The sequence below is a fragment of the Dermacentor albipictus genome, chromosome 2, assembly GCF_038994185.2.
Source record: "Dermacentor albipictus isolate Rhodes 1998 colony chromosome 2, USDA_Dalb.pri_finalv2, whole genome shotgun sequence".
NCBI lineage: Eukaryota > Metazoa > Arthropoda > Arachnida > Ixodida > Ixodidae > Dermacentor > Dermacentor albipictus.
Genome location: NC_091822.1, coordinates 92,194,164 through 92,219,806, shown reverse-complemented (window position 1 = coordinate 92,219,806; position 25,643 = coordinate 92,194,164). Strand labels below are relative to the sequence as shown.

The window sequence follows — 25,643 nt, the reverse complement described above, 5'->3', positions numbered from 1 at the left end:
TCCGTATATATAACTGATTTCTGGAGTTGTGATTTATTTATATGCATTACGGCCGACAGCAGTGCGTAGGCCTCAGCCGTAAAGATACTAGTTTCCGGATGCAGTACGCCGGATTCCGAGAAGGATGGACCGACGGCTGCATAGGACACCCCGTCGTGTGACTTCGATGCGTCTGTGTAGAACTCCGTGCAGGAGTATTTGTGCTGGAGTTCCCGGAAATGCATAAGGATTGCAGTCTCTGGAGCGTGTTTTGTAACTTGCATGAAAGGTATATCACATTGTATGAGCTGCCACTCCCACGGAGGCAGTAGCTTGGCTGGATGCATTAGGGGAAGCTCGAGGAGTGGAACGTGCATTTCTTCACTAAGCTACCTCACACGCAGCGAGAAAGGCTGTCTTACGGAAGGACGATTGCGAAAGAGTGTAGCATATGTCATGTCATTAATGGTATTAAAACAGGGATGTTGAGGATTCAGTGGACTTTCAGAAAATATGTTTGGCTGATGTATGTTCTCTGAAGATGAAGTGACCACTCAATTGATTCTGCATATAAACTTTGTATGGGACTTGTTCTGAAAGCGCCTGTGGCCAGTCGGATTCCTAGATGATGGACAGGGTCTAGCATCTTTAGTGCGCTCGGGGCGGCAGAGTGATAAATCACAGCACCATAGTCTAATCGTGATCGAATGAGGCTTTTATAGAGTTTCAATAAACACTTCCTGTCACTACCCCACGTAGTCTGGGATAGAAGTTTCATTGTGTTCAGCGTTTCGATACATTTTTTAATATGTTTAATGTGGGGGACGAAAGTGAGTCGGTAGTCAAGTATGACACCTAGAAATTTGTGTTCTTTGTTTACAGGTATATGTTGTCCACACACTTCTAAGGAGGCATCTGGAACCAGGCCTTTCTTCCTTGTAAACAAAGCACAAGAACTCTTGTGAGGATTGATTTTGAATCCATTTTTCTCTGCCCACCCTGACGCCTTGTTCAAACCATGCTGTACCTGTCTCTCGCAGACTGCGAGGTTACAGGATTTGAAAGCTATTTGAATGTCATCCACGTAGACAGAGTAAAAGATGGCGGGTGGTAATGAAGCACGAAGCGTGTTCATCTTAACAATAAAGAGTGTGCAACTGAGCACGCCACCCTTGGGTACACTGGTTTCTTGTGCAAAAGGACGTGACAGCACATTGCCTACTTTCACCCGGAAAATACGATTGGACAAGTAGATTTTATTACTTTTAGCATATTACCATGAATGCCCATTTCTAACAAATCTCTGAAGATTCCGTAGCGCCAGGTCGTATCGTACGCCTTCTCCATATCGAGAAATATCGATAGGAAGAACTGTTTATGTATAAATGCGTCCCGGATATTTCCTTCAACACGTACGAGATGATCGGTTGTGGACCGCCCTTCTCGGAAGCCGCACTGATACGGATGAAGCATTTTGCTCATTTCAATGAAATGGATGAGTCGCCGATTAATCATTTTTTCAAATACCTTACAAAGGCAACTCGTGAGGGCGATCGGGCGGTAACTTGCCACTAAGGAAGGACCTTTGCCTTGTTTTAAAACAGGAACCACAATGGCTTCTTTCCATGCAGTTGGGAGGTATCCTGCAGCCCAAATGGTGTTGAAAAGTGTGAGTAGTGTAACTTGGGTATCACTGGGTAGGTTTTTGATCATTTCATACATGATTCTGTCTGATCCCGGTGCAGAGCTCTTGCATGAGCTCAAGGCAGCTCTGAACTCGGCAATACAGAAAGGGCAGTTGTACGATTCATTCTGTAGACATTTTCTTTTGAGTGGCTTACATTCTTCTATTTGTTTATACTTTAGGAAGGATTTCGAATAATGTTTTGAACTTGATACACTCTCAATGTGCTCGCCAAGTGAGTCTGCCTGATGTTGCAGCGTATCACCCTGTGTGTTTACCAGGGGGGGTGAATATGTTTGTCTGCCTCTAATTCTATTTACGCGGTTCCAGACTTTCGCCTCATCTGTAAACGAGTTGATGTTCGATAAAAACTTCGATAAGCAGCTCTCAACTTCGTTCGATAAGCAGCTCTCAACTCTGCAATACTGAACGGCCGGTTATAAGGTTCATTCTGTCTGGATTTTTGTACTATTGGCTTACATTCTTCTATTCGTTTGTATTTCAAAAATGATAGAAAATAGTGGTTTGAACTCGACACGCTCTCAAAGTGTTCTCCAAGTGTGTCTGCCTGATCTTTCAGTGTTTCACCTTGTGTTTTCACCAAAGGAAGTGAATATGTTTGTCGCCCTTTTATCCTATTAACCCTTGTTCCAGACTTTGGCCTCATCTGTATAGGAGTTGATACCAGATAAAAACTTCTGCCGATTCTCTCTTCTGGCCTGTCGGCGGGTTCTCCTGCCTTGAGACTTAACTTTCTTGAAGTTAACAAGATTCTCTGCAGTGGGCGAAGCACGTAGCAACCCCCACGCCTTGTTTTGATTCCTACGTGCGACTCTACATTCATCGTTCCACCACGGGACATGCCGTTTGTATGCCGAGCCACTTACCTCACGTATGCATTTACATGCGGCATCCATTATGAAGGCTGTGAAGTATTCCACAGCAGCATCGATTTCTAAAGAACACATGTCATCCCATGATATACTAGTTAAATTTCGCAATTCCTCCCAGGCTGCTGTGTCAATCTTCCACCTAGGAGCCTGTGGTAGATATTCATTTTCTTTAAGTGTTCTTAATAGTATGGGGAAGTGGTCGCTTCCGTAGGGATTATTTGTAACTTCCCATTCGAGTTCGGGCAGTATAGACAGGGAAACTATGCTCAGATCAATTGAAGAAAAGGTATTGTTTGCAAGACAGTAATAAGTGGGTTTCTTCTTATTCAGCAAGCACGCACCTGAAGAAAAAAGGAACTGCTCAACAAGACGTCCTCGCGCGTCTATACGAGAGTCGCCCCACAGGGAGCTGTGCGCATTGAAATCGCCAAGAAGAACATAAGGTTCTGGCAAGTGAGATATAAAGGATTGGAATTCGTGTTTCGTTAACTTGTAGTATGGGGGCACGTAAAGAGAGCTAATGGTGATGAGTTTGTTTAGGAAAACAGTTCGAACCGCCACTGCCTCAAGGGGGGTGTGTAGCTGTAAACGCTGACAGGAAATACTTTTATGAATACACATGGCAACACCGCCTGATGGTACGACAGCATCATCGCGATCTTTGCGGAACTTGACATACTGTCGGAGAAAGTTTGTGAGTTGTGGGTTTAAATGTGTTTCCTGTAGACACAGCACTTCTGGATTGTGTTTTTGTATAAGCTCTTGCACGTCATCAAGGTTCCTAAAGAGACCTCTGACGCTCCATTGAATAATTTGTATCGCCATTTTGAAGGTAAATAAGTGCTGTGTGTATGGAAACGGAGGTGATGCCTTAAGTTACAGAGCTCTTTCGAGGCCCTGTAACGGGCGTTCTACTCTTTCTGGAGCGTTCGAGGGAGCCTCGCCGCTCTTTAGGCGCTGGGTGTGCCTTGAGGATAGTTGTAGTGTCCATCGCCTCTTGTGAGGCGCCGGACACGTGCTCTTGCGAGCGAGAATTTACCAGCGAGGGCCCTGCCTTGGAGGACAAGACCCCTGCACCCACCAGCCCGGAGGTCGATGGGGCTTCATGGGGGATTTGGCTGCGCTGGCTGTTGCCAGCGCTGGAAGGGGCCGCATAGGTTGGGGCAGCCTCAGCTGCGCCCACCTTCAGGGTCGGTGGCCCCGTCTGGTGGGTTGACGGAGCAGGGCTAGCTGCAACCGCCGCGGGGGTAGATGGCGTGACTGCCGACTCGCTGGCTGTGGGTCGGACAGCCGCCGGTGGCCGTTGTGTCGCTGCCCCCTGACGCGTCACATCGGCAAAACTTTTCTTGGGCAGGTATGAAACCCGCCTGCGTGCCTCTTTGAATGATATATTCTCTTTTACTTTGATCGTTACAATTTCGTTTTCCTTCTTCCATGAGGGGCACGACCGCGAGTACGCGGCGTGATCCCCGTCACAGTTTACACAGTGGAAAGCGTTCTCACAAGCTTCAGAGGTGTGTTCTTGGGCACTACATTTAGCACAAGTTTGGCGGCCTCGGCAGCTCTTCGAGCTGTGGCCGAAGCGCTGGCATTTGAAACATCGGAGTGGATTAGGCACATAAGGCCTGACACGGAGCTTTATGTACCCGGCCTCGATCGATTCGGGCAGGACACTTGAATTGAAAGTGAGAATTAGGTGTTTGGTTGCAATTTCTTTACCATCACGCCTCATCTTTATTCTTTTCACATTAACCACATTTTGCTCATTGAAGCCCTCTAGGAGCTCTGCCTCGATCCGTCAGCTGAAGCAGGTCATCACCTGAGACAACGCGGCGTGAAGTGTTCATAGTGCGGTGCGGAGTCACTGTCACTTGAACGTCCCCAAATGACACGAGACTGGATAACTTCTCAAATTGTCTCAGATTCTGGAGCTCCAAGACGAAATCTCTACTTGCCATCCTTGTTGCCTTGTAACTTTGACCAAGAGCCTCAGTCAAGGACTTTGAAACTAGAAATGGGGAGATTGTGCGTACTTGTGTGTCTGACTTTTCCGAGTGAATAACATGAAATCGTGGGAAGTTGGGTCTATCACGACCAAAGAACTTGAAAACATCTTCGGTGCGCCCTCTTTTCTGAGGGCGATCAAGGAGGGGTGGGAAGGAATTTGCCATAGGAGAACTCAGTTTTCGGCAATAACGCCAGCCACCCACCATGGAGCCCAACAAGGGGACGTTACAGGGACTGTAAAAACAGGTCCTGCAAACGCCAGCTGTACGTTATTACTATAACCAAATATGAGATAACCTAGGTTGGTTATTCACACAAGGTTAACCCTTGCTGCCTGGAAATATTGGAAGCAAACGGAAGCTAGGAGAAGACAGGAAAGATGAAAAAGTGAGAGAAAGACGAAGGCTGGAGAGAGAGAGAGAGAGAGACAGGAAAAGGCAACTACCGATTTCCCCCGGGTGGGTCAGTCCGGGGGTGCCGTCTACGTGAAGCCGAGGCCAAAGGGGTGTGTTGCCTCCGCCGGGGGGCCATAAAGGTCCAAACACCCGGCATTGGCTCAACCCCCAGGATCCCCTTTTCCCGGGACACGGCTAAGCCGCGCACGGCTACACGCGGGAGGGTCCAACCCTCATGTGCTCGGGTACGTGGTGTCGCAGCACACCAAACGCCTGCTTACGCAGACGCCCCTGCGGGGAAGTAAATAGAAGAGAGAAGGAGACAGGAAAGGTGGAAAGTAAGGGAAAGACGAAGGTTGTAGGAAGAGACAGGAAAAGGCGACTGCCGATTTCCTCCGGGTGGGTCAGTCCGGGGGTGCCGTCTATGTGAAACAGAGGCCAAAGGGGTGTGTTGCCTCCGCCGGGGGGCCTTAAAGGTCCAAACACCCAACATCGGCTCAACCCCCAGGATCCCCTTTTCCCCAGACACGGCTAAGCCGCGCACGGCTACACGCGGGAGGGTCCAACCCTCATGTGCTCGGGTCCGTGGTGTCGCAACACACCAAACGCCTGCTTGCGCAGACGCCCCTGCGGGGAGGAGGTAGGGGAGTTGCTACCCTTGTCAACAAAAGGTACAATTGCCTCTCTCGCGACCTCGGCGCTTTTGTTGATGGCATCGAGTACGTCATCACTGAAATCCTCATGAACCCACCCAGAAAGGGCCTCAGAAGAAACAGCCTCTTTATCCTCAACGTATACTGCCGCCCCAGCTTCCGCAGGGCGAGGGCGAACTCTCTCCTCAAGAGGGCCGTCGGCCAGGCTGGTGGGCACCCCCTTGTCGTCGTCGGGGATTTCAACGCCCCACATAGGGTGTGGGGGTGCACCTATGACACGCCCAAGGGACGCGAACTGTGGCAGACTGCGATGGAGCTGGACTTGGCCCTTATTACCGATAAGGACTTCCCCACTAGGAGAGGCAACTCCGCTAGCCGGGACACTACCCCAGACCTCTCTTTTGTCAAGAACGTAGGGGAGGTCAAGTGGGTCAACACGTCTCTTGACCTCGGAAGTGACCACTACGTGATCGAAGTCTCCCTCCCGATTACCCGCTATAAGACGAGGAAATTCAAGCTGATCGACTGGGACGTGTTTCGCAAGATCAGAGCCGAGCGCGCACCGATGGCCGAGACAGATTTGGGAGGTTGGTGCAAAGGGATCAGGGATGACGCCGCGGTGGCAGCAAAGGAGGTCGTCACTGAGCTCGAGGTTGATAAGATGGATAGCAGGTTGGCGCACTTGCTGGAAGCCAAGCAAGCCCTCCTCACGAGATGGAAGGGGCAGAAGCATAACAGGAGGCTCTGCAAGAAGGTTTCGGAGGTTAACAGGGAGATTGAGCAGCACTGCAAGAACCTGTGCAAGCAACAATAGGATGAGCTCTGCGAATTCGTCGAGGGTCAGCTCAGATCAGGCAAGAGCTGGGGCCTGGTCAAACACCTTCTCGATGAGGGCAGCACCAGATCCAGCCAGAGACGATCCCTCGCGCGAGCCATCCACCTCGCTACGGACTCTACCCCGGACGAGTTGATTGTCGACAGGCTCATAGACAGGTACCTGCTGGTCGCGGATAGCTCTGCCCCTACCCAGTTCCCGGACTACGCCGGGTGTGTGGTGCCGGAGTTGGACCAGGACTTTACCGCGGCCGAGATCCGAGATGTCCTCTTCTCACTCAACGTCAAATCTGCCCCTGGCCCAGATGGCGTCACTAACAGGATGCTGAGGAATCTCGATGATGAGTCGATCAACTTTCTCACTGAAAGGATTAATGAAGTCTGGCGCAGTGGACAGGTCCCCACACAGTGGAAGGCGGCCTGCACGGTACTCATCCCCAAACCCGGTAAAGCACCAGGAATAGAGAATCTAAGACCTATTTCCCTGACGTCCTGTGTCGGTAAGGTGGCAGAGCATGCCCTGCTCAACCAGCTCAACGTGCACATCGAGGCCAATGGCATGTACACCCACCATATGACTGGTTTCAGAGCCGGCCTCTCGACACAGGACGCCATGAAGCTGATAAAGCATCAGATCATCAACCGGAGCACGGGACATACCAGAGCCATCCTTGGATTAGACCTGCAGAAGGCGTTCGACAATATCTCACACGAGTTTATTCTCCAGTCTATTGCCGGCCTCGGGCTCGGGAAGAGGGCCTACGACTTCGTCCGATCCTTCCTTAGCCAGAGAACTGCCAAGCTCAAGATCGAAGGATACCTTTCGCAAGAAATCACCCTCGGTTCACGCGGCAAGCCTCAGGGCTCAGTCATCTCGCCAACATTATTTAACATCGCAATGATCGGGCTTTCTAAGGAGCTGGCGAAGATTCAAGGAATCAACCATACCATCTACGCAGATGACATCACCATCTGGTGCGTCGGTGGGAGCGATGGCCAAGTTGAAGCCGCCATGCAGAGCGCCATCGATGCGACCGAGCGCTTCCTCCTCCCCATTGGGCTCAGATGTTCTCCATCAAAATCTGAGCTACTTCTCTACAAGAAAAGACCCAGAGGCGGTGGCCATCGCGATTGGAAACTTGCGTCCAAAAGCGAAATACGGCTATTCACTGGTGACGGGTCTCCGGTGCCCAGAGTGGACTCGCTCAGAGTATTGGGGATGTATATCGAGTCTAACGGTTCCAATGGAACCGCACTCAGAAAGATCACCGCCAAGACGGAGAATGCTCTCGGCCTCATTCAGAGGATCGCCAACAGGCACCGGGGAATCAAGGAAGACAATCTCATCCGCATTATACATGCTTTTGTTCGCTGCCACCTTTCATACTCGGCGGCCATGCATAATTGGCATGTTGCAGAGAGGAACAAGCTCAATTCACTCAACAGAAAAGTCTTTAAGCTTGCCCTCGGCTTACCTGCAAGCACCCACACCGAAAACCTGTTGAAGCTTGGAGTCCACAACACGCTCGAAGAGATTATCGAGGCACAAGAGCATTCACAGCTGCTTAGGCTGTCGGGCACCCCGACGGGCCGCCAGATACTCGACGAGATGGGCCATAATCCTGTCGACCAGTGCCCTGACGCCGTGCGGATTCCCAGCGACATCAGGTCTCAACTGCACATCGCACCCCTTCCCCGCAATATGCACCCCGCAAACAACGTCGGCAGACGCCGAGCCAGGGGTACAGCTCTACTCGAGCGTGTCCGTAATAACCACATTGAGGCAATCTTCGTGGATGCCGCGGCATATGTCGAACAAGAGGCATTCGCCGTCTCCATCATAGACTCCAATTCAAGGCTCATTACCTGCGCTACGGTACGCACTTCGAGGCCAGTGGTAGCCGAACAGGTTGCAATCGCACTGGCTGTGCTCGATGGTCGCAGAGAGGCAATATATAGTGATTCCAAGGCAGCCATTAAGGCCTACCAAACTGGTATGGTCTCCCCCCAGGCCCTCCGCATTCTCCAAAGCACCAGAATTATCTCCGCATTCTCTTATTTGGTTTCCCGCTCACTTGGGGTCGATTGAGGGTTCTCCTTCAAACCCTAACGAGGGCGCACACGAGGCCGCGCGAGGACTCACTGACCGCGCCGCCTCAGCAGTCCCCCTGCCCCGCGGGGAACCCTTGCTTACGTATAATGAAATCACGACACACTACTATCTGTCAAGACGGGTATTCCCCCTCCCGCACCCCGGCTTATGCAGGGCGCAGGCGGTTACCCTTCGACTTTTACAAGCCCGTGCGTACCCTAACCTCGCGGTTCTTCATACCATATACCCTGAAGGATATCACAGTGCGGACTGCCCTGCCTGTGGACTAAGGGCAACATTGGACCATGTGTTGTGGGAGTGCGAAGCCATCGGCTCCTCCTTCAGTGAGGTTAGGTGGGCTGCGCTCTTGGGCAGCCCCGAACTCAGTGACCAAACCCTGGCCGTCCAGAGTGCCCGCGATCGGGCCGTCAAGCTCGGCTTGGCGGTCCCTACGTGGGACTAGCCGGGTGGCGCGGGGTCTCCCCTGCGTCTTCTCTGGACCTAATAAAGTTATTTCACTCACTCACTCACAGTCCAGGCAAATCATTTGTTAATCTAATAAGGCATGTTATTCTCACGCTTAAAATAGGCTTACCTTTTTTTCCCTATAGAAATAGAAATGGTGCTTACCTCCTCCCTGATTGACCTGGCAAAGGCCACGCAGGTTTGGTACATACCGGCTGCTTTTTGGTGGGAATTTTGATTCGATGATGGCACCCTAAAATTGCTGAGGAGTGCTCTGGTGACGAATAGCATTCCTCTTTTAGCCTGAAAGCACACAAGAAGATTAAGGACTTTTTTGTCGGCTTATGGTTCGTACGCAGACCATGCACATCGTTTGGCAGGTGAGCATTCATGTTCCGCAAAGCATGCGGCTTAAATCTTGGTTCTCGCGTTGCGAGTACCAGCTTTGGTTATTGTTACGTGCAACTTTCATACACTCCACTTGATATGGAACCGCCAGTGAACAGGAACGATAGGATGGGCGTGTTGTGAAATGCACATGTCTTTGTCCACTTGAAACACTCGTCTATTCGTTGACAGGGAAACAATAACGTCCCAGACTTCCACTGACCATACTCACTGTGCTGAATGCTGTGAAGACGATAAGGCACGCCCTGCTGCGATTTCATCGGTGACTGGAGTCGCCGAAGAAATTAACTTAGAAGACTTAGAAACTTCCCGGCGAGCACTTGTTTTCGCAAAAAGAGTTTGGGTTGGAGGGTATTTCCGATACTGTGAATAATTTGGCGCGCAGGAAAGCGTGTGCAAGTGTTCGGGCATGGGCGGCAAAGAAACTGAACCATGCACCTAATACGGGCTTATAGTTGAGGCGAGTAATGTACTAGAAGAGCATTAAAACTCGTGCCCTGAAAATCAGCATAAGGCCGAAAACGAGAAGGTGCCATGACGTACGCATGTAATCTAAAGCAACAATGAAAGTTGAAACTTGTTAATCCTAACATTGGTCATATATGGCAGAATGAATTGTTGCTCGGCAGCCGCCACAACCACGTAACTGCAACCACATAACTGACCATAAATTGTATTACTACTCTTAGTTGGGCGCTTTTGTTAACAATTGAAGGCGACTAAACGCGCCTGACATAGACGAAAAGCAGCACGGCACACGCCTCTTTGCATGTTTGTCAGTTCTTTCCTTCGTCCTTTTTGCTTAAGCACGTTTACGTGCTTCCATCACACTACTAACTAGTTACATCTGGTTCCCTCACAAACTAACGTCTCAAATTGAGTTTTTCGCAGACAAAAGTGCCATATCAGGAGAAAGAACTCAGTGCTCTTCCTCTCTGTAAAGAAGGATAACCAGCGAAATTGTGTATCTGGGCTCCTTAATGGGGAAACGCACTTCCGTGGCGGGTCGGCATGGCATTACACTTCTTGCGGGATAGGCGCAAGTATTGGGAGTGCTTAACGCCTGCTTCAGCTCCACCGTGGGTGGGCCCGGTATTCTACTATCTTCGGGATCAGCCCATGTATGTCGAGCGTTTAACGTCTACTTCACCTCCACCGGGGGGTCGGCCCGCCATTGCACTATCGCCGGGATTTTGTGTCTACACACGGACACGATCCTAGGGTTACTAGACCTTAACAGCTTCGCTGTAAGAACTAGCCGTCCTGACAATCTCGATCATTAATGCAATCTCTACAACATCGTTGGTTGCTGTATCGATCTTAATTTTAAGAATTACACAGCAGTGAGAAGAACAGAAAAGATCAATGTCTCCCATGTATACAATCACTCCATTAATCGTTCAACAAAAGGTCAAATTAACATGCAGACAGATGAGGAGACGGTGTGGCTTGCATAGTTCCTTTGCTGAGTAAAATTAAGGCCCTCACTCCTAAAGGGTTGGTCCACCAGCTCTTGCTTCTAATCCAAAAGGCCGTACCACTTTTGTCCTCGTCCATATCGCACTCATACTTCAGAGTGTTGGCGAGCTACTAGCATACTCAAGTTGCCACACCACTGGCGTAAGCGCAAGTCGGGTGATAAAGTCGAATGATGACGCTCCTCTACAAGACTCCATGGCTCAGCCTTACGCCCTCATCTTCCGACGCCCCCACCGTACTTCTGGCCACAATGTCCCTGGTGCACGTAGGACGATCGAGCAATATTCTACGCTTGCGTTCTCGTGGATCGCAAGGTGCACCATCGTTGTCGATCCGCCTGCGACTGTATCCAACCAGTACACTGAACCCGAGCCGTCACATAACTACGGGATGTTTGCAAAAGCTTCAGCACTCGTCGTTCACCATTACAGCGTCGGTGCGCTCTGTCACCGATGCCCCAAGGTCTATTCAGAGAGTCTATTTATTCACGTGTACATACACTTGGCGGGGCTTCTTCCGCCCGGCCAAAGTATCAGGTACCTCCTTCTTTCTCATGAGTTTTCAACGTGACCTGAGGCGAAGCCTCAGCAAGATATCACAGACGAAGCGGTGGCGGAAGCATTAGTTGCTACATCAGTGTAGCGGTATGGATGCTACCTATGACTGCTACTACTGACCGAGGCCAGAAATTCCCAATCTCTCTTTTTTTCTGCCCTGGTGAGACTGCTCGGCAAGGATCTTCACAACAACTTGGCTTACCACAAAAAGAACAACGGCATCATCGAGCGTCTCCACTGACAACTGAAGGCGTCATTGACTGCCACGCTCGACAAAGAGCACTCTGTCGAAAGGTTACCCCTAGTACTACTGGGGCTGAGAGGAACAATCAAGGATGACTTCGGAGCCAGCGCAGCCGAGATGCTCCAGGGATCAGCAATCCGCGTACCAGGCCACTTTCTTGGCCCCCAGCAACGCACTCCGTAAGCGGCAGCGCAGAACTTGTGCCACGCAGACAGGGTATATTCCTAGCTGGACCACCTTCGCTCTACACCCCCACGCATCGGCCGCGAGTAGCCTGTGGTTAGTTTGCCGATAATTCACACAACCACGCACGTCGTTCTGCGACGCGTCTCTATCAAGTCACTATTGACTTCTTTAGTTGTGGTTTCGCATTCATAGAAAGCCTCGAAGACTGTCGTTCACGGCATAGAAGAGACAGTGTCGTGCGACTACGTGAAACCAGCCTATCCTTATTGTTAGCTCTTCATTCCTTCCGCAATGCATGCGTCGGAGCCCGCCAACTACACTTTCCCTCAATCGAATGCCTGAAATAGGACACATATAATAACAAACATATCTAAAGGTATTTGTTTTTAGTTTTGAATGATATAGACTTTATATGGTAAATGGAGATTAAGCAAACGATTAAATTTTGTACTTTGTTCTCCGAGTGGCGACAGTGAGGCGAAAGTATACCAATGGATACATTCTGCAGGGACGCACTCGCGAGGGATTTCATACGACGACCCTGTCGACAGGGGCACTGCAGTGCTATTCGCGATAAAATCAGTCATGACAATTATCTTACCATTCTGGGTTTATTAGGGGAATGGAAGCGGAGCGCGGCGGCATACGTGCTCCCCGCAGGCATTTCACTATGGCTATTAAGGCCGTCGTTATACCAACCGAAAGCGAAACCCATCCATAGCGATGAGTACAACGGCAGTCGTTGCGCAATAGCGTTACGGTGCGATTTCTAGGGTCAGTAGTGACGCAGCACAGGGAAAATGTACCATATGATCTGTGTGTGCGAAGCCTCAGCGATATAATGCGAATACGAGCCTGCTGCTCAGCGACACAATTCATCGCCTGTGATCGCTTGCCCAGCGAAGGTGACTATGCGCCCATGTACTAACTACTGAGTGTGTTGTACACTCCATGATAATGCCACCGCAGCGATCAGCATAATGCCACCGCAGCGATCACATTTGGGCAGGCCAGAGCTGTTGTGTGCAGTTATGAAACGAGACTTCGAACGCAGGAAGGTGTTGCAATTGTGTTGTGCGCAGTTCTTGTGATGACGAATTGCCGTCGCGCTGAGTCTAGAAAAGCGAGCGATTCTCTAGGCTGACCGTGCTTTCGACACTGCATCTCCGATACATGGGCGTCTTGCGCTGGAGTTTGAGGTATAGTAGCGGCGCCTGGTGGCGGCGCTACTGGGTCGTACCAGCTTGGGTTGTATTGAGCCCTGGCTGTGGCGAAGGACGTTTCTAGGCCGAGTTTTGCGTCGATTCGCACTTATTTCTGCCCTGTTGCGAGTGCGAAAAGGCTCGTCACTTCTCGCAGACCATGTCAACCACGCTGCGAGCTCGCCGCAGCCTATAGTTTAACGAAAACGGGCTCTCTGTGTGCCGTGGGACGCAATGCTGGGAGCAGACGGAATCGGTAGCGCCGATCCGGAGACCTAGCCCAGCCTCGAGAAGGCGTCACCGTCATTACTTCTGCGTCGTGGGATGCCATGAACAAGAAGGCCTGAATCCCAACATCATATTCTGCCGTTTTCCTTCAAGGCCTCACGAAGTGGAGCGTCGGGCGCGCTGCATAGCTGCAGTTCGTCGCGCTGAGTAAGCGAAACTTCGCGCCATGCTGACTGCTTCGCCTGTCTTGAAGCTTGCTTGATTATCTGCGTTCTAATGTTCGGTATTTTGCACCTACAGTCCCGACAGCAGACCGACATAGCAGCAGGCATGGCTGGTAATTCACGATTCGAGACCCGGCCACAGCGACAATTAACAATTCGACCGATGCGAAGTGGTGAAGTGACCAGGTGTGTGCAAATGAGCACAAATGGTCGGGCTCATTCGATGACAATTCACTACTCCACTACGAGCAGCACAGGTTAAGAGAGTTAAATGCGCTCATCCTTGATCTCAAGCCAGCACGTTGAGGCAACGCAGCAAGGCAGTATTGATTGCAGCACATCGATGTTCGAGCGCTGTCATTAAAACCTACATCAAGCGAGCGGCGTACGAGCTCGCGCTGCAGCGCGATTCGCACGTACGTACTACGTGCGAGCTCATATGCATTGCATCAGTTATTACCAGTTACTAAAAGGAACAGATGGCCGCTACTACAACGCAGGCATAAGTATACTTCTTTAGCGGCATGCAGTCAACAAAGAATGCAGGAGGCCCACCGTTTCGCGGCATGTCGAAAGACCACTGCCGTCGCGGCGCGTACGATCGTGCGCTCGAGCAGTTCGTACATCGCGGCACGTACCGTCGTGTGCTCGAGCAGTTCTGTACACATGATGCCTGCTTATCGCTGCTGTGGATTCATATATAACAAGCATTTCCTCGCGTTTGAGCGCCTGAATCTAGCAGCTGGCGTGCAAACCTTACCTGAAGTTCCACTTCGTACGCGACTCGCTTCACTTGCGATTGACACGGTGCTAAAACTTCGCCGCCTAATTCTTGAACGGCGTACACGTATTCGGCACTGCATAATTTCTTGCCTTTACGCAGCGTGCCACCCCTGAAAAAATCTTCGGCGCCCGATATTCGCTGCAGGCCGTGAAACAACACAACCGAAAGCGGCGGGTCCATATTGTAAACGTGCTTTCCGAAGCAGACGACCGAGCTTGGTACGACCCATTTTTGCACAGAGGGCGCTTTTTAGCACCTTTTTCGCAGCGCCCCCTGGGCAATGCAAGAGCCCCATTGCCGATGACAGAGCAGCCATCTCAAACTACAGATGTGATACGTTGTCCTTCACGAACGCTACGCAATCCTCAGCACCGTCGTCCACTACGGCCCTTCGACGGCTTGCAAGCAGCTACAGTGACGTGCCGATAATCATTTGCTGCGCGCTACGTCACCAGAATCCAGGCAATGAAACCCTGTTGTGAGGCCATCACAGCCCTGGAAGCACAAGCCAGTGACTGTCGACGCTTTGTTTTTGATAGTCATGCTCAGTACATCACCAACGAGAGTGCGTTGTTCGTGCTATCGCTTCGTCTCGCTACGGCTTCAAGTGATGTGCGCCCACAGCGCCTCAGCACCAGGCCAGGTGCGGCAGCGTCGTCGGAGTATTGGGACGCCTGCAAGAACCTGGGGTTCAACTCGGACTAACCAACCTGTGAAGGCGATGTGGTCACATTATATAGGAAAACTCATACTGAATTCGGGGCTGCCTTCCGGTGCAACAGGTGGCGAAAGCAGTTGTCAAAGTCACATGGTACCACTGTATTGCACGGGCAGAGAGGTGAAGAAGTTACTCAGCCAACACGTACGGACCGCGTCCGCGACACGAATGTCCACCTCTGCAGGCAGCAAGTGATTTGGCTCACGTACTGCCTTAGCAGAGGCGTGTGGCTTGTTACCTATGTCGGAACCCGCCATCGCCGACCGGAGAAACTACGTCCAATAATTTGTAAGGAACAAGCTGCTGGAGCGACCTCCGCGCGGTGGCCCCGGGAGGATAGTGTAAACTGACAAATGCCTTCGCGGCGAGAGAAAGCCCAATCGAGGCCGCCTGATATTGGGCGAAAAAGTTCCGCTGAGCCGCCGAAATTTTGGCGGCGTTCTAGATAATGGACCATCGGTCTTCGCATGGTCTGCGCGACCACAGGAGAGCTGCGACTTTTCAAGGACGACCGAAAACACGTGGCGACGCTAAGCCCTATTACTGCAGCCAATGTTCAATCAGCGACCATTATTCACATTGACGAATGGGCTAGACACAAATGGGGCGCTATAACGTAAGGCTATTCCAAGATTTTCTATTCCAACTTTGCAATCAGCTATCCATGATTGGTACAAAAATATTCGGGACACCCCTCCCCCCCCCCTTCATCTGTCTCTCATGCGACGTCACGAAAACCGCGAGAATGCGCCATCTTATACGATGCGTACATACTGATTTTACGTTATTAGACTGAACGAAAAAAAAATTATTTCTCATCCCACATCTTTTTTCCATAATACTCTGCCATTGATAAAACGCTTTCGTGCTACGCCCACTTTGTCTGTCACACGATGTCACAAAACCACGAAAACTCATAGCATCAAAGCGTTAAAGCATAGCATTCGCGTTAAAGACGCATTGCTATGTCGAAAAAAACTTAATTTGTTTATGAATAGCGGGAGGCGCCCCGTTGCGAAAGAAATAGAAGATGGCTGCCCTCCGATTGCTCTGGCACTAGCTACTGGGAGCCACCGTGGATCATGGATCTATTTGCATGCAATAAACATTTTTCTGTAGAACTATACGGTTATCGAGCCCTTTGCGGCCTGCATGCGACATCACTTTGCCAACTAGTCTTGCCTAAAGATCCGTTGTGGCGCCGTTTTTAACGCTGCCTTTCACGCCGCCGAATTTCCTGCCATCCACTGCAAGCTCAGGCTAAGCGGATCAATCACATACGCCCGCACTACCCTTTTCAGCCGGTTATCTACTTTTACTGTTGCGACTCGGCCCCATTGAATCCCTCTCCAATTGAGCGTACTCCTCGCCTTTTGTCAGTCACTTCGATAAGGAAATATGCTCAAGGCAGGCAACGCTATTTGCTTTGGAAAGAAACAAAAACCCCTATAAACGAGGAGCGCGTTTCCTTGGCCTTTTCAAACAACGCTGCTTATTACCGCCAGGTGTTTGCTTCGGTGGTCACGTAAACTTGATGTCTTAAAACTGAAATAGAAACAGATTAGGATAGTTTTACGTTATAGGGCCCCTGCATCCCAGATTTAGTGGGTGCTAATGGGGTGAGCCTCAACCTGAATCGAGAGATAGTCAACCACAGAGCCAACTTGTGGACCCTATCATCGGCGCTCACATGCTAAGAAGAGAAGTTATCGTCAAAAAGTGAAACACTACCTTGTCAGCGGCGGGTGCAGGCTAACTGCGCCACTACTTGATTCCTATTTGAGGTGGATGTGTTGGCAGTCAATAACCGGCCGCGTGTACTTTAAAAACCTTTTCTTGGGTTTGTTATAAGCCATGGATAGTTCGGTACTACCAAGTATGAGCCCTGTTTCCTTCCAAGTGATCCATTTACACGCTTGAAGTGAATAACCCATCATGCGCTCAAATGTGGCCGGTGCGTCGAATAAGCGAAATGAAATAACCTTAAATTGATAAAGTCCAGCTGTTCTTCAAAAGGGTGTTTTGTCACGATCAAGATAACTCACAACAATTGGTGCTGGGCCCCATAGAGACAATCAAGGGTGTCATCTATGCAGGGTAGTGGATACACATTCTCTTTTCTGATGCCATTCAGGTGCCGATGATCAACGCAGCATCATCACGTGCCATCTTTCTTTTTCACTAACACAAGTGGTGACGTCAACGGACTTGACTATGACTCAACGATATCTTTTGCTAGCATCTAGTCCACTTCAGCCTTGTTGACTTGGCACTCCAGCGTTGAAACCCGGTAGGGTCGTCAGCGAATTGGCTGAGCATCTCCGGTGTGGACACGGCGTTTGACAAGGGATTTTTCGCCACAGGAATAATCATTTAGGTAAAAAAATTCACTATAAAGATAAAGTAAGTTGCGGAGAGATTCAGGTTCGTGAGGCAAGTGATCCGGGGCCATCATTTTTGCAATGTCCTCTGTAGAACAACTGGCAGACTTGCAAGGCGTACAGGTGTCATCGACGGCAAAAGTCTGGACGCAGCAATCTGGTGAAGCACTGCACATGACCACGGATATTCCTGCTGGTATCACTTGTTTTGTGAAGCCGAAATTCACTATTGCGAGGCAAGTGCGGTTGTCGGGGACAGTACAGTTTGAGGGACGGGGACGTTGTGCATCAGAAGAACGGCAGCAAGTGTGCGCAGCGATGTGGTCACCATCCGGAAATGGCGGTGAAGGTGACAGTTGAATGTAAGTCAGGACTTGCGGTAGCACATGAACAAAATCAATCCGACTTAGACAAATCTAAGGTGGAGCAGGAGGATCAGAGAGGACAGGCAGGACAAGGCGGACGGTTAGTTAGTTAGTTAGTTTGGGTTTAGCGGCACAAAGGCAACTAAGGCCATGCTGCGCCAGTCACAAGACAAAATAAAAAGGACCGTTAGGGCAGGTAAACCTGCATTACATTATAGCTGGTGTAAATAGCCAGTTTTTTCTAAAAAGTCGAAGAGGTTAGGAAATGGCACTAGGGGGTCATCTGCTGGTAATAGGGTAGGGTGTTATGGGATGTGCCATTTATACAGGCTGTGTAAAAACCTCCGTCTCAGTCTATCGATGTGTGGACATGTTATTAAGATGTGCATGACTGTAAGAGCTTCATTAATTTTTTCGCAAGTTGGCGGGTTTTCTTTTCGGAGAAGGAAATTGTGCGTCAGATGTGCGTGTCCAATTCGAAGTCGACACAAGATCACCTCGTAGAATCGTTCCTGGTGACTGCATGATTTCCGCTCTCCAATGACAGGTTTAACTAGATGAAGCTTGTTGCTTAAAAAAGTGTCTCAATCGCGTTGCCATTTTGACGTCAAGGCCTTCCGAATCGCATTGACACTGTCTTTATATGGAAGTGCTGTATTTTGAATGTTTTTGTACGCTGCCATTGATGCGCATCTATCCGCCGCTTCGTTACCCAATATTCCAACATGGCTTGGTACCCAGCATACCTTAACTGATCTGCCATATTTGTTTGACGTTAATGCATTCAAAATATCGCCTAACAATGGTTCACTTTGGGATTTCATGTGTACAGCCTTCAGTACGCTTAATGAATCTCTGTATATGACAGTGTTTTCAAGTTTGTCAGCAATGATCTTTTGAACTACCGTCCATATCGCGTACACTTCGGCTGTGTAGACAGAGGCATGCTGAGGTAATCGAATACATGTTTCCCAATTTTCTGTTACAGCCCCTACACCCACGTGTTTTTCCGTTTTAGAGCCATCAGTATAAAATTCTATGTAGTTTATGTACATGTCTTGAAGAGAGCGGAATTCTTGTATAATGTGTTGATGTGGTGTGTCTCTTTTCTTTAGATGTGTTAGTGTCTGTGAAATAACGCTGTGAAATCGCACCACGGGGGTAAACTTTCTGGCTTTCTGGCAACCTGGAAGACTTCCCGAGGGATGTCATATTCCCGACAGTATTCCTCGTATCGCAAGATAAACGGCCTAATCATGTTTGGTTTATTTGTGTAATGTAAGCGTGAGCTGCACTTTGTGACGATGTTGTAGCATATGTGTTGTGGTGAGGATCGGATTCTGAGTATGTAGGAAAACGTTAGTAGCGCTCTGCGATGCTGTAAAGGAGGTTCATTACATTCAACATGTAAGCTCTGTATAGGTGATGTTCTGTAAGCACCGCATGCTAGTCGTAGTCCTAAGTTGTGGACTGGATCAAGTCGTCGGACGTAAGATAGTCTGGCTGAACCATATGTAATGATACCATAGTCTAATATGCTACGCACCAAAGTGCGGTAGATGTGTAGCAGGCATTTACGGTCAGAGCCCCACCGTTTCCGGGAGAGGATGTCTAGAATGTTAAGTGCATTGTTCGTTTGTGATTTTAATACTATTGATGTGTGCGAGAAAGTTCAACTTTTTATCAAACAGAACACCCAGAAACTTGTGTTCTTGTTTCACGGGTAGTGTGGCATCCTGTAGTTTATGGATGGGATCTGGTTGTAGGCCTCTTTTTTGTGTGAAGACAACACTAATCGTTTTTTCACTTGAGAAGCGAAAGCCGTTTTCAGATGCCCACTGCCTTAGTTTGTTTAGTGTAATTTGAATTTGTCGTTCGCAGGTTGCCATGTTCGATGCACGACATGCAATTTGAAGATCATCCACATATAGTGAATGCATTATAGAAGATGGAATTACATTATTGAGCGTGTTCATTTTTACCACAAACAGTGTTGTGCTCAATACGCATCCCTGAGGTACTCCGTTTTCCTGAATAAATACGCTGGACAGCACCGTTCCTAAACGCACCTGGAATGTTCGATTGGACATGAAATCAGCTAGACATTTAAGCATTCTGCCGCGGATCCCTAAATCCGCTAAATCCCTTAAAATACCGAACCTCCATGTTGTGTCGTACGCTTTTTCGAGATCAAAGAACACTGTAAGACAATATTGCTTTTGTAGAAAGGCTGCTCGTATCTCGTGTTCTAACCGAACTAGATGATCTGTTGTGGAGCAGCCTTTCTTGTACCCACACTGATGATTATCGAGCAGGTTCTCAGTTTCGAGGACGTACGTCAATCTGATGTTTATAATGGATTCATATGACTTGGCGAGACAGCTTGTGAGTGCTATAGGTCGGTAGCTGGTAGCTGTTGTAGGATGCTTTCCAGCTTTCAAGAAAGGGATTATATGGCTTTTTTCCACGCATTCGGCATTTTTCCTGTTTCCCAAATTATGTTAAAAAAGCGGAGCAATGTCTTAACTGCTTTTGAAGATAGATGTGCGAGCATTGTGTAATGTATTCTGTCTGGACCTGGCGCTGTTTTTTTCCCAGTAGTGAGTACTCTGTTAATTTTGGAAAGTGTTAGGGGGGCATTATATGGTTTCTGGGAACTTCCTGCTGTCGGAAGCTTTTGTTTTTCTGCTGATTGTTTGTACTTTTGAAATTCAGTGGAGTAGTTTAGTGAGCTTGATATGTTATGGAAATGCTGCCCTAATATGTCTGCTTGTTCTTTTAAATTCGTCTGTGTACCTGGAGGTGAGAGTATGGGGATTGTATAAGGAGCGTACTCGCTTCTAAATTTACGAAGCTGATCCCACATTCTTTTGGATGTTATTGAGCTATTGATGGAGGATACATATGCTTGCCATGACTGTCGTTCGGCTTGCCTACGCGTGTGCCTGGCTTTCACCTTTGCTTTTTTGAAATACAGGAGGTTATCTTGTGTTGGGTATCTCCGAAAGATACCCCACGCTTTGTTTTGTGCTTTTTTAGTTTGTGTACATTCACTCGTCCACCAGGGTTTTAGTTTTTTCCTTAAGAAGCCGGAAGATTGCGGGATCGTCTGTTCTGCTGCAGCAAGTATGGAGGCAATAATCTTTTCATTCATTTCGTCTATTGTTTGATCATCTGATATGTCATCGAGACTGGCCTTCTCGCTGAAGAGAGGCCAGTCTGCTAGATGGAGTTTCCAATGGGGTGATCTTAATGGTACTGTAGGGAAAGGAGATGTTCTTTCAATAATACCGGGCATATGATCGATACCATAAGGATTGTTAATAACACTCCATTTAAAATCTATCAACAGAGATGGAGTTCACAGCGCCAGATCAAGACAGCTCATAGCTCCTGTGCTTGGGGAGCAGTACGTTGCCGAACCAGTGTTTAAAATGCTTATTTCGTTAGTCAGGATAAAATCTTCAAGTGTTTGTCCCCTGGTGTCAGTTGTTTTGCTACCCCATAATATGTTATGAGCGTTAAAATCACCTGCTATTAAAAAAGGTTTACGTAGCTGGTTTAAAACTAACTCCAGATCTCTTACAGTAAAATGTGAATGTGGTGGTATGTACATTCCACAAATGGTAATGGTTTTATGTGCTAAAACCGTGACTGCAACGGCTTCTAAGTGAGTATTAATGGCAACTTCTCTAGCTGCAATGCCACTCTGTATGACTATAGCTACACCACCCGAAAGCCGGTTCGCCTGAGTACGATCGCGCCGCACAACAGTGAAGCCTTTTAAAATGTTTTTGTGCTTTTCGCCTAAGTTTGTTTCTTGTAAGCACAAGGCAACAGGCGAGAATTTACTTAACAAGTCTTTGATGTCACCTAAGTTGTGTAAAAGCCCTCTACAATTGCAATGAATAATAAAAGCCATCCTGAAATTGAAAGGTAAACCTGGCACTACGAAAAACTAAGAGGTGGGATTATAGGTGACATGGATAAAAAGGCTAATACAAATGAGCGATAACCTTCAGGTTATCGCTTTCTTATTTTGGGTGGTTATTGGGATCTTGTCCCTCTTACCGCGCTCAAGAGAGCGCTTGTCCTTCGGTGTCAATGACACCGGGGTTTTTGCATCGACCTCCATCGCTCTCTCTAAGGCGCTGGAGGATCGAGAGTTAGGCGCCGAGACACGTGTCTCGGGCCTTGGGGTTCGCTTGATCTTAGGGCCCTGCGGGGCTGGTGTCTGCAGGGCCGTCGAAGAGGGTGGAGCAGTACTGACTGCTTCCACCAAGGGGGCGGGAGGAGTCACTGCGGCACCACTGCGCGTGGGCTCGGAGGACTCCGGAGGCCTCTGTGACGCTGCCCCCGACTGCGTCACTTCAGCATAACTTCTTCGCGGAAGATACGAAAGCCGCTTTCGGGCTTCAAAGAACGAAATTTTTTCTTTTACAGTTAGAGCAATGACTTCTTTTTCTTTTTTCCAGGAAGGGCAGGACCGTGAATAAGCTGGGTGATCTCCCTTGCAGTTAACACAATGTGGGGAAGAAGTGCAATTCTCAGATTGGTGTTCGTTGGAGCTGCATTTAGCACAAGTTGTTTGTCCTCGACATGCATGTGAAGCGTGTCCAAACCTTTTGCACTTGAGACATCTTCTGGGGTTTGGAATATATGGTCTTACATTGACTTTAACATAACCTGCATCGAGCGAGGTAGGCATTACGCTTGTTCCGAAGGTGAGTATAACGTGTTTGGTGGGGATTTCTTGATCGTTTCTGCGGATTACTATTCTCTGTACCTTGGTAACATTTTGTTCCTGGAAACCTTCCAGCAGTTCCTCGTCGCTTAATCCAATAAAATCTTCTTCAGATATTACTCCCCTACTTGTATTGAGTGTTCTGTGGGCTGAAACAGTCACTGTCGCCTCGCCAATACTGGTAAGTTCAGACAGCTTATCTGCTTGATCTTTACTATTCAATTCTAGGAGGAGATCCCCGCTAGACATTTTGGAGGCTTTGTATGTCTGTCCGATTTTATCTTTCAGGCATTTGGCGACCAGGAATGGAGAAAGCTTTCTAATAGGCGTGTTACTTTCACTGTGGACTACATAGTATTTGGGGAAGGATGGAGCGTTGCTTCGAAAGGAGAATTGAAACGGTACTTCGGTGCGGCATCTTTTGAGACGCCGATCATGGACAACAGAGATTTGAGCTGCCATAGGAAAGTGTGTGTGTTCGGCAACAGCGCCGACCGCCCACCACGGAGCCCAACGAGGGGACGCGGCAGGGCTTGTGTCCAAGCCTGCAGGACACCACCGTACGCCGTCACTATAACCAAATATGGTGTACCCAAGGTAGGATATCCACACAAGGTTAACCCTTGCCGCCGTAGAGAAAGGAAGTAAATGGAAGAGAGAAGAAGACAGGAAAGGTAAAAAAGTGAGAGATAAAGACGAAGGTTTGAGGAGAGATAGGAAGAGGCGACTACCGATTTCCCCCGGGTGGGTCAGTCTGGGGGTGCCGTCTACGTGAAGCAGAGGCCAAAGAGGTGTGTTGCCTCCGCCGGGAGGCCTTAAAGGTCCGATCTCCCAGCATCGCCTCAACCTCCAGGATCCCCCTTTCCCCGGACACGGCTAAGCCGCGCACGACTGCACGCGGGAGGGTCCAACCGTCGTGTGCTCGGGTCCGTGGTGTAGCAACACACCAAACGCCTGCTGACGCAGACGCCCCTGTGGGGAAGGCGGACGGTACTTGCGGACATTCGATGAGGGCAGACTAATCAGAGAGAAAGTCTAAGCCAACTATCAGGTCCTGGGGACAGTGGGCAAGCGCGGAGAAAATGACGACAGTTTGGCGACGAGCAATGCTTACGCATGCAGTACGCACTCGCATTACACCAACCTTTCTGCGTAGGCGATGCGAACGATCCGAAAAATACCAAATTTGAGAGTTTTCTTTAGATGGCGGCGAAGGCGAGCACCCATAATTGAGATGTGCACGCCGGTATCGATGAGTGTTATGACAGGTGTACCATCTACTTGAATGTCTAGGAGGTTGTGCCATGCTAATAGCCTATGTGGAGGAACTTGCGGCAAATCGGACAATGCAGCACCACCTCGAGGTGCCGCACCATCTGGTTTTCCGGCAAGGTGGGTCCTGAGTACTTGAAGGGCCAGTGAAACACAACGGATTTGAACACAAGGAAAAAGCGTCAGACAGGGGCATGCGCTGGACTTTCAACTGTACTTTATTGGAATTTACATTGCCGCACATAACCTCCGACGCATGCGCACCTTCAACTTCTCCGAAGACATGTACATTGATAACACGTCGAAAAGTACATTGCCGCACGAAAAGAGCCTACGAATGCGCAAAGTGTATTCGTCTCAAGGCCCGTGCATCAATGTCAGTTTTTTTAATCGCCTTTCACCTACCCCATAGGTAAGCATGTTCCTTGTTGGTTAAACGCAAAGACATATCACTGACCCAATTTTCTTCCTGATTTCCAATCTAAAGAGTTTTTAAGATTTCCCGTGTGTATAAAGTCTTACCCCTCCCAAAAATGGTCACACAACCATACAGTGGTGCACTTCTTTTGCACTTCTTGCAACCGCGGTAATCAATACGGCGGCTAAGTAGAGCAACGAAGTTGGGGCCGACGGCGCTGACGACGTTGTGTTGAGGCCGAGGGAGCGTAAATGCGGTCGGCGCCAGAGGGGTCGCATGCGCCGCGGAAGAGCCGGGGTACAGCGCTTCGAGGAAAAATGGAGGGATGCCACACGGTGTTTCAGGGCGGAGGCATGCAACGACTGCGGAAGTGACGGCAAACGTGACAAATTAGGCTGCAGTAGAAACAGATCGGCTCGTCGTCCGGTGTGCACCATTGAGATGCATTCCCATCACGGGAAGAAAAGGGCGGGCTGCGTCAGGGCGATCAAGGGAGCAGTCAGTGGGGAAGCTCAGGTTAGCGACTTGCTGTTAAACCACGGAATGGGTCAAATATATTGTTGCGGTGGATCTGTCCCAACGCGTCCACTGGAGCGAGGCAGGAAACGCAGCTTCACGTTCGAGACGCAGAATGAGAGTCACGCTGTCGAATAAAGGTGGCAGGCTGTCTTGTTCGATGCAAGATTACAAAAAGTGACCATGATGCCTTCGGTACGATTGCTTAGAACAGCCAGTGCACAAGTTCAGCCAGTCGCTATGTGCACTGTCAGGATGCTGATTCGAGACACTTTGTATTCGATTGATTTCTTTATGTTAACTTGCTGCTCCCACAATGTGATTCTCGGTTAGAATTTTCTGTCCCGCCATCGTGCCGTCACTGACTGTGCACGTGCTGAAATTCAGTTCTCCGTTCTGTGCGATTTGCCATCTCACGACTTTCAACTTCATGATGTTAGCAGGACCTGTGTAGATTCAGATACCGATCTTCCTCCTCACAGTGCTGTATTTGTCCCACTTTCATGCGCATTGCTTGCCGAAGCGACGGTCATGTTTACACTCGCTGCCGTATTCATTCGCCGCCAGCCTATACTGTTGCCTTCCGCCCTCCTCACGGTTCACCATGGAGCTGCAGAAATACTGATTTCGAACCTAAATTCGTACACTTTGGCTTTGCACTCTGGCGAGACTATTGGTATCGTCTAGACTGTGGCCGCTGACGTTATTGTGCATTTCCCTGTTGCCGACGACGTGGATACTGCCAACGTAACAGCACTGACACCCCATGTGCCAACTAACCGATTATCACCGGACATGTTCTGTCGCTATGTTGCCGATGACCTCGAGCCGACACAACGTGAGCGGCTAATAACTCTATTAAATGATTTTCGCGCCTCTTTTGACAGGAACCAACCATCATTAGGTCGCATAAGG

At 49.2% G+C, this 25,643-nt stretch overlaps 1 protein-coding gene across 3 annotated transcripts in view; it reads right to left on the bottom strand.

The window, feature by feature from the left end:
- LOC135902762 (neprilysin-3-like) overlaps positions 1–25,643 on the bottom strand; it is a 186,143-nt gene that overhangs the window by 120,080 nt on the left and 40,420 nt on the right. For all 3 annotated transcript variants that reach the window (XM_065432995.1, XM_065432998.1, XM_065432999.1), the window contains one exon: positions 9,168–9,305. In XM_065432995.1, coding sequence (XP_065289067.1) covers positions 9,168–9,305 — 138 coding nt within the window. The remainder of the gene's footprint in view (positions 1–9,167; positions 9,306–25,643) is intronic.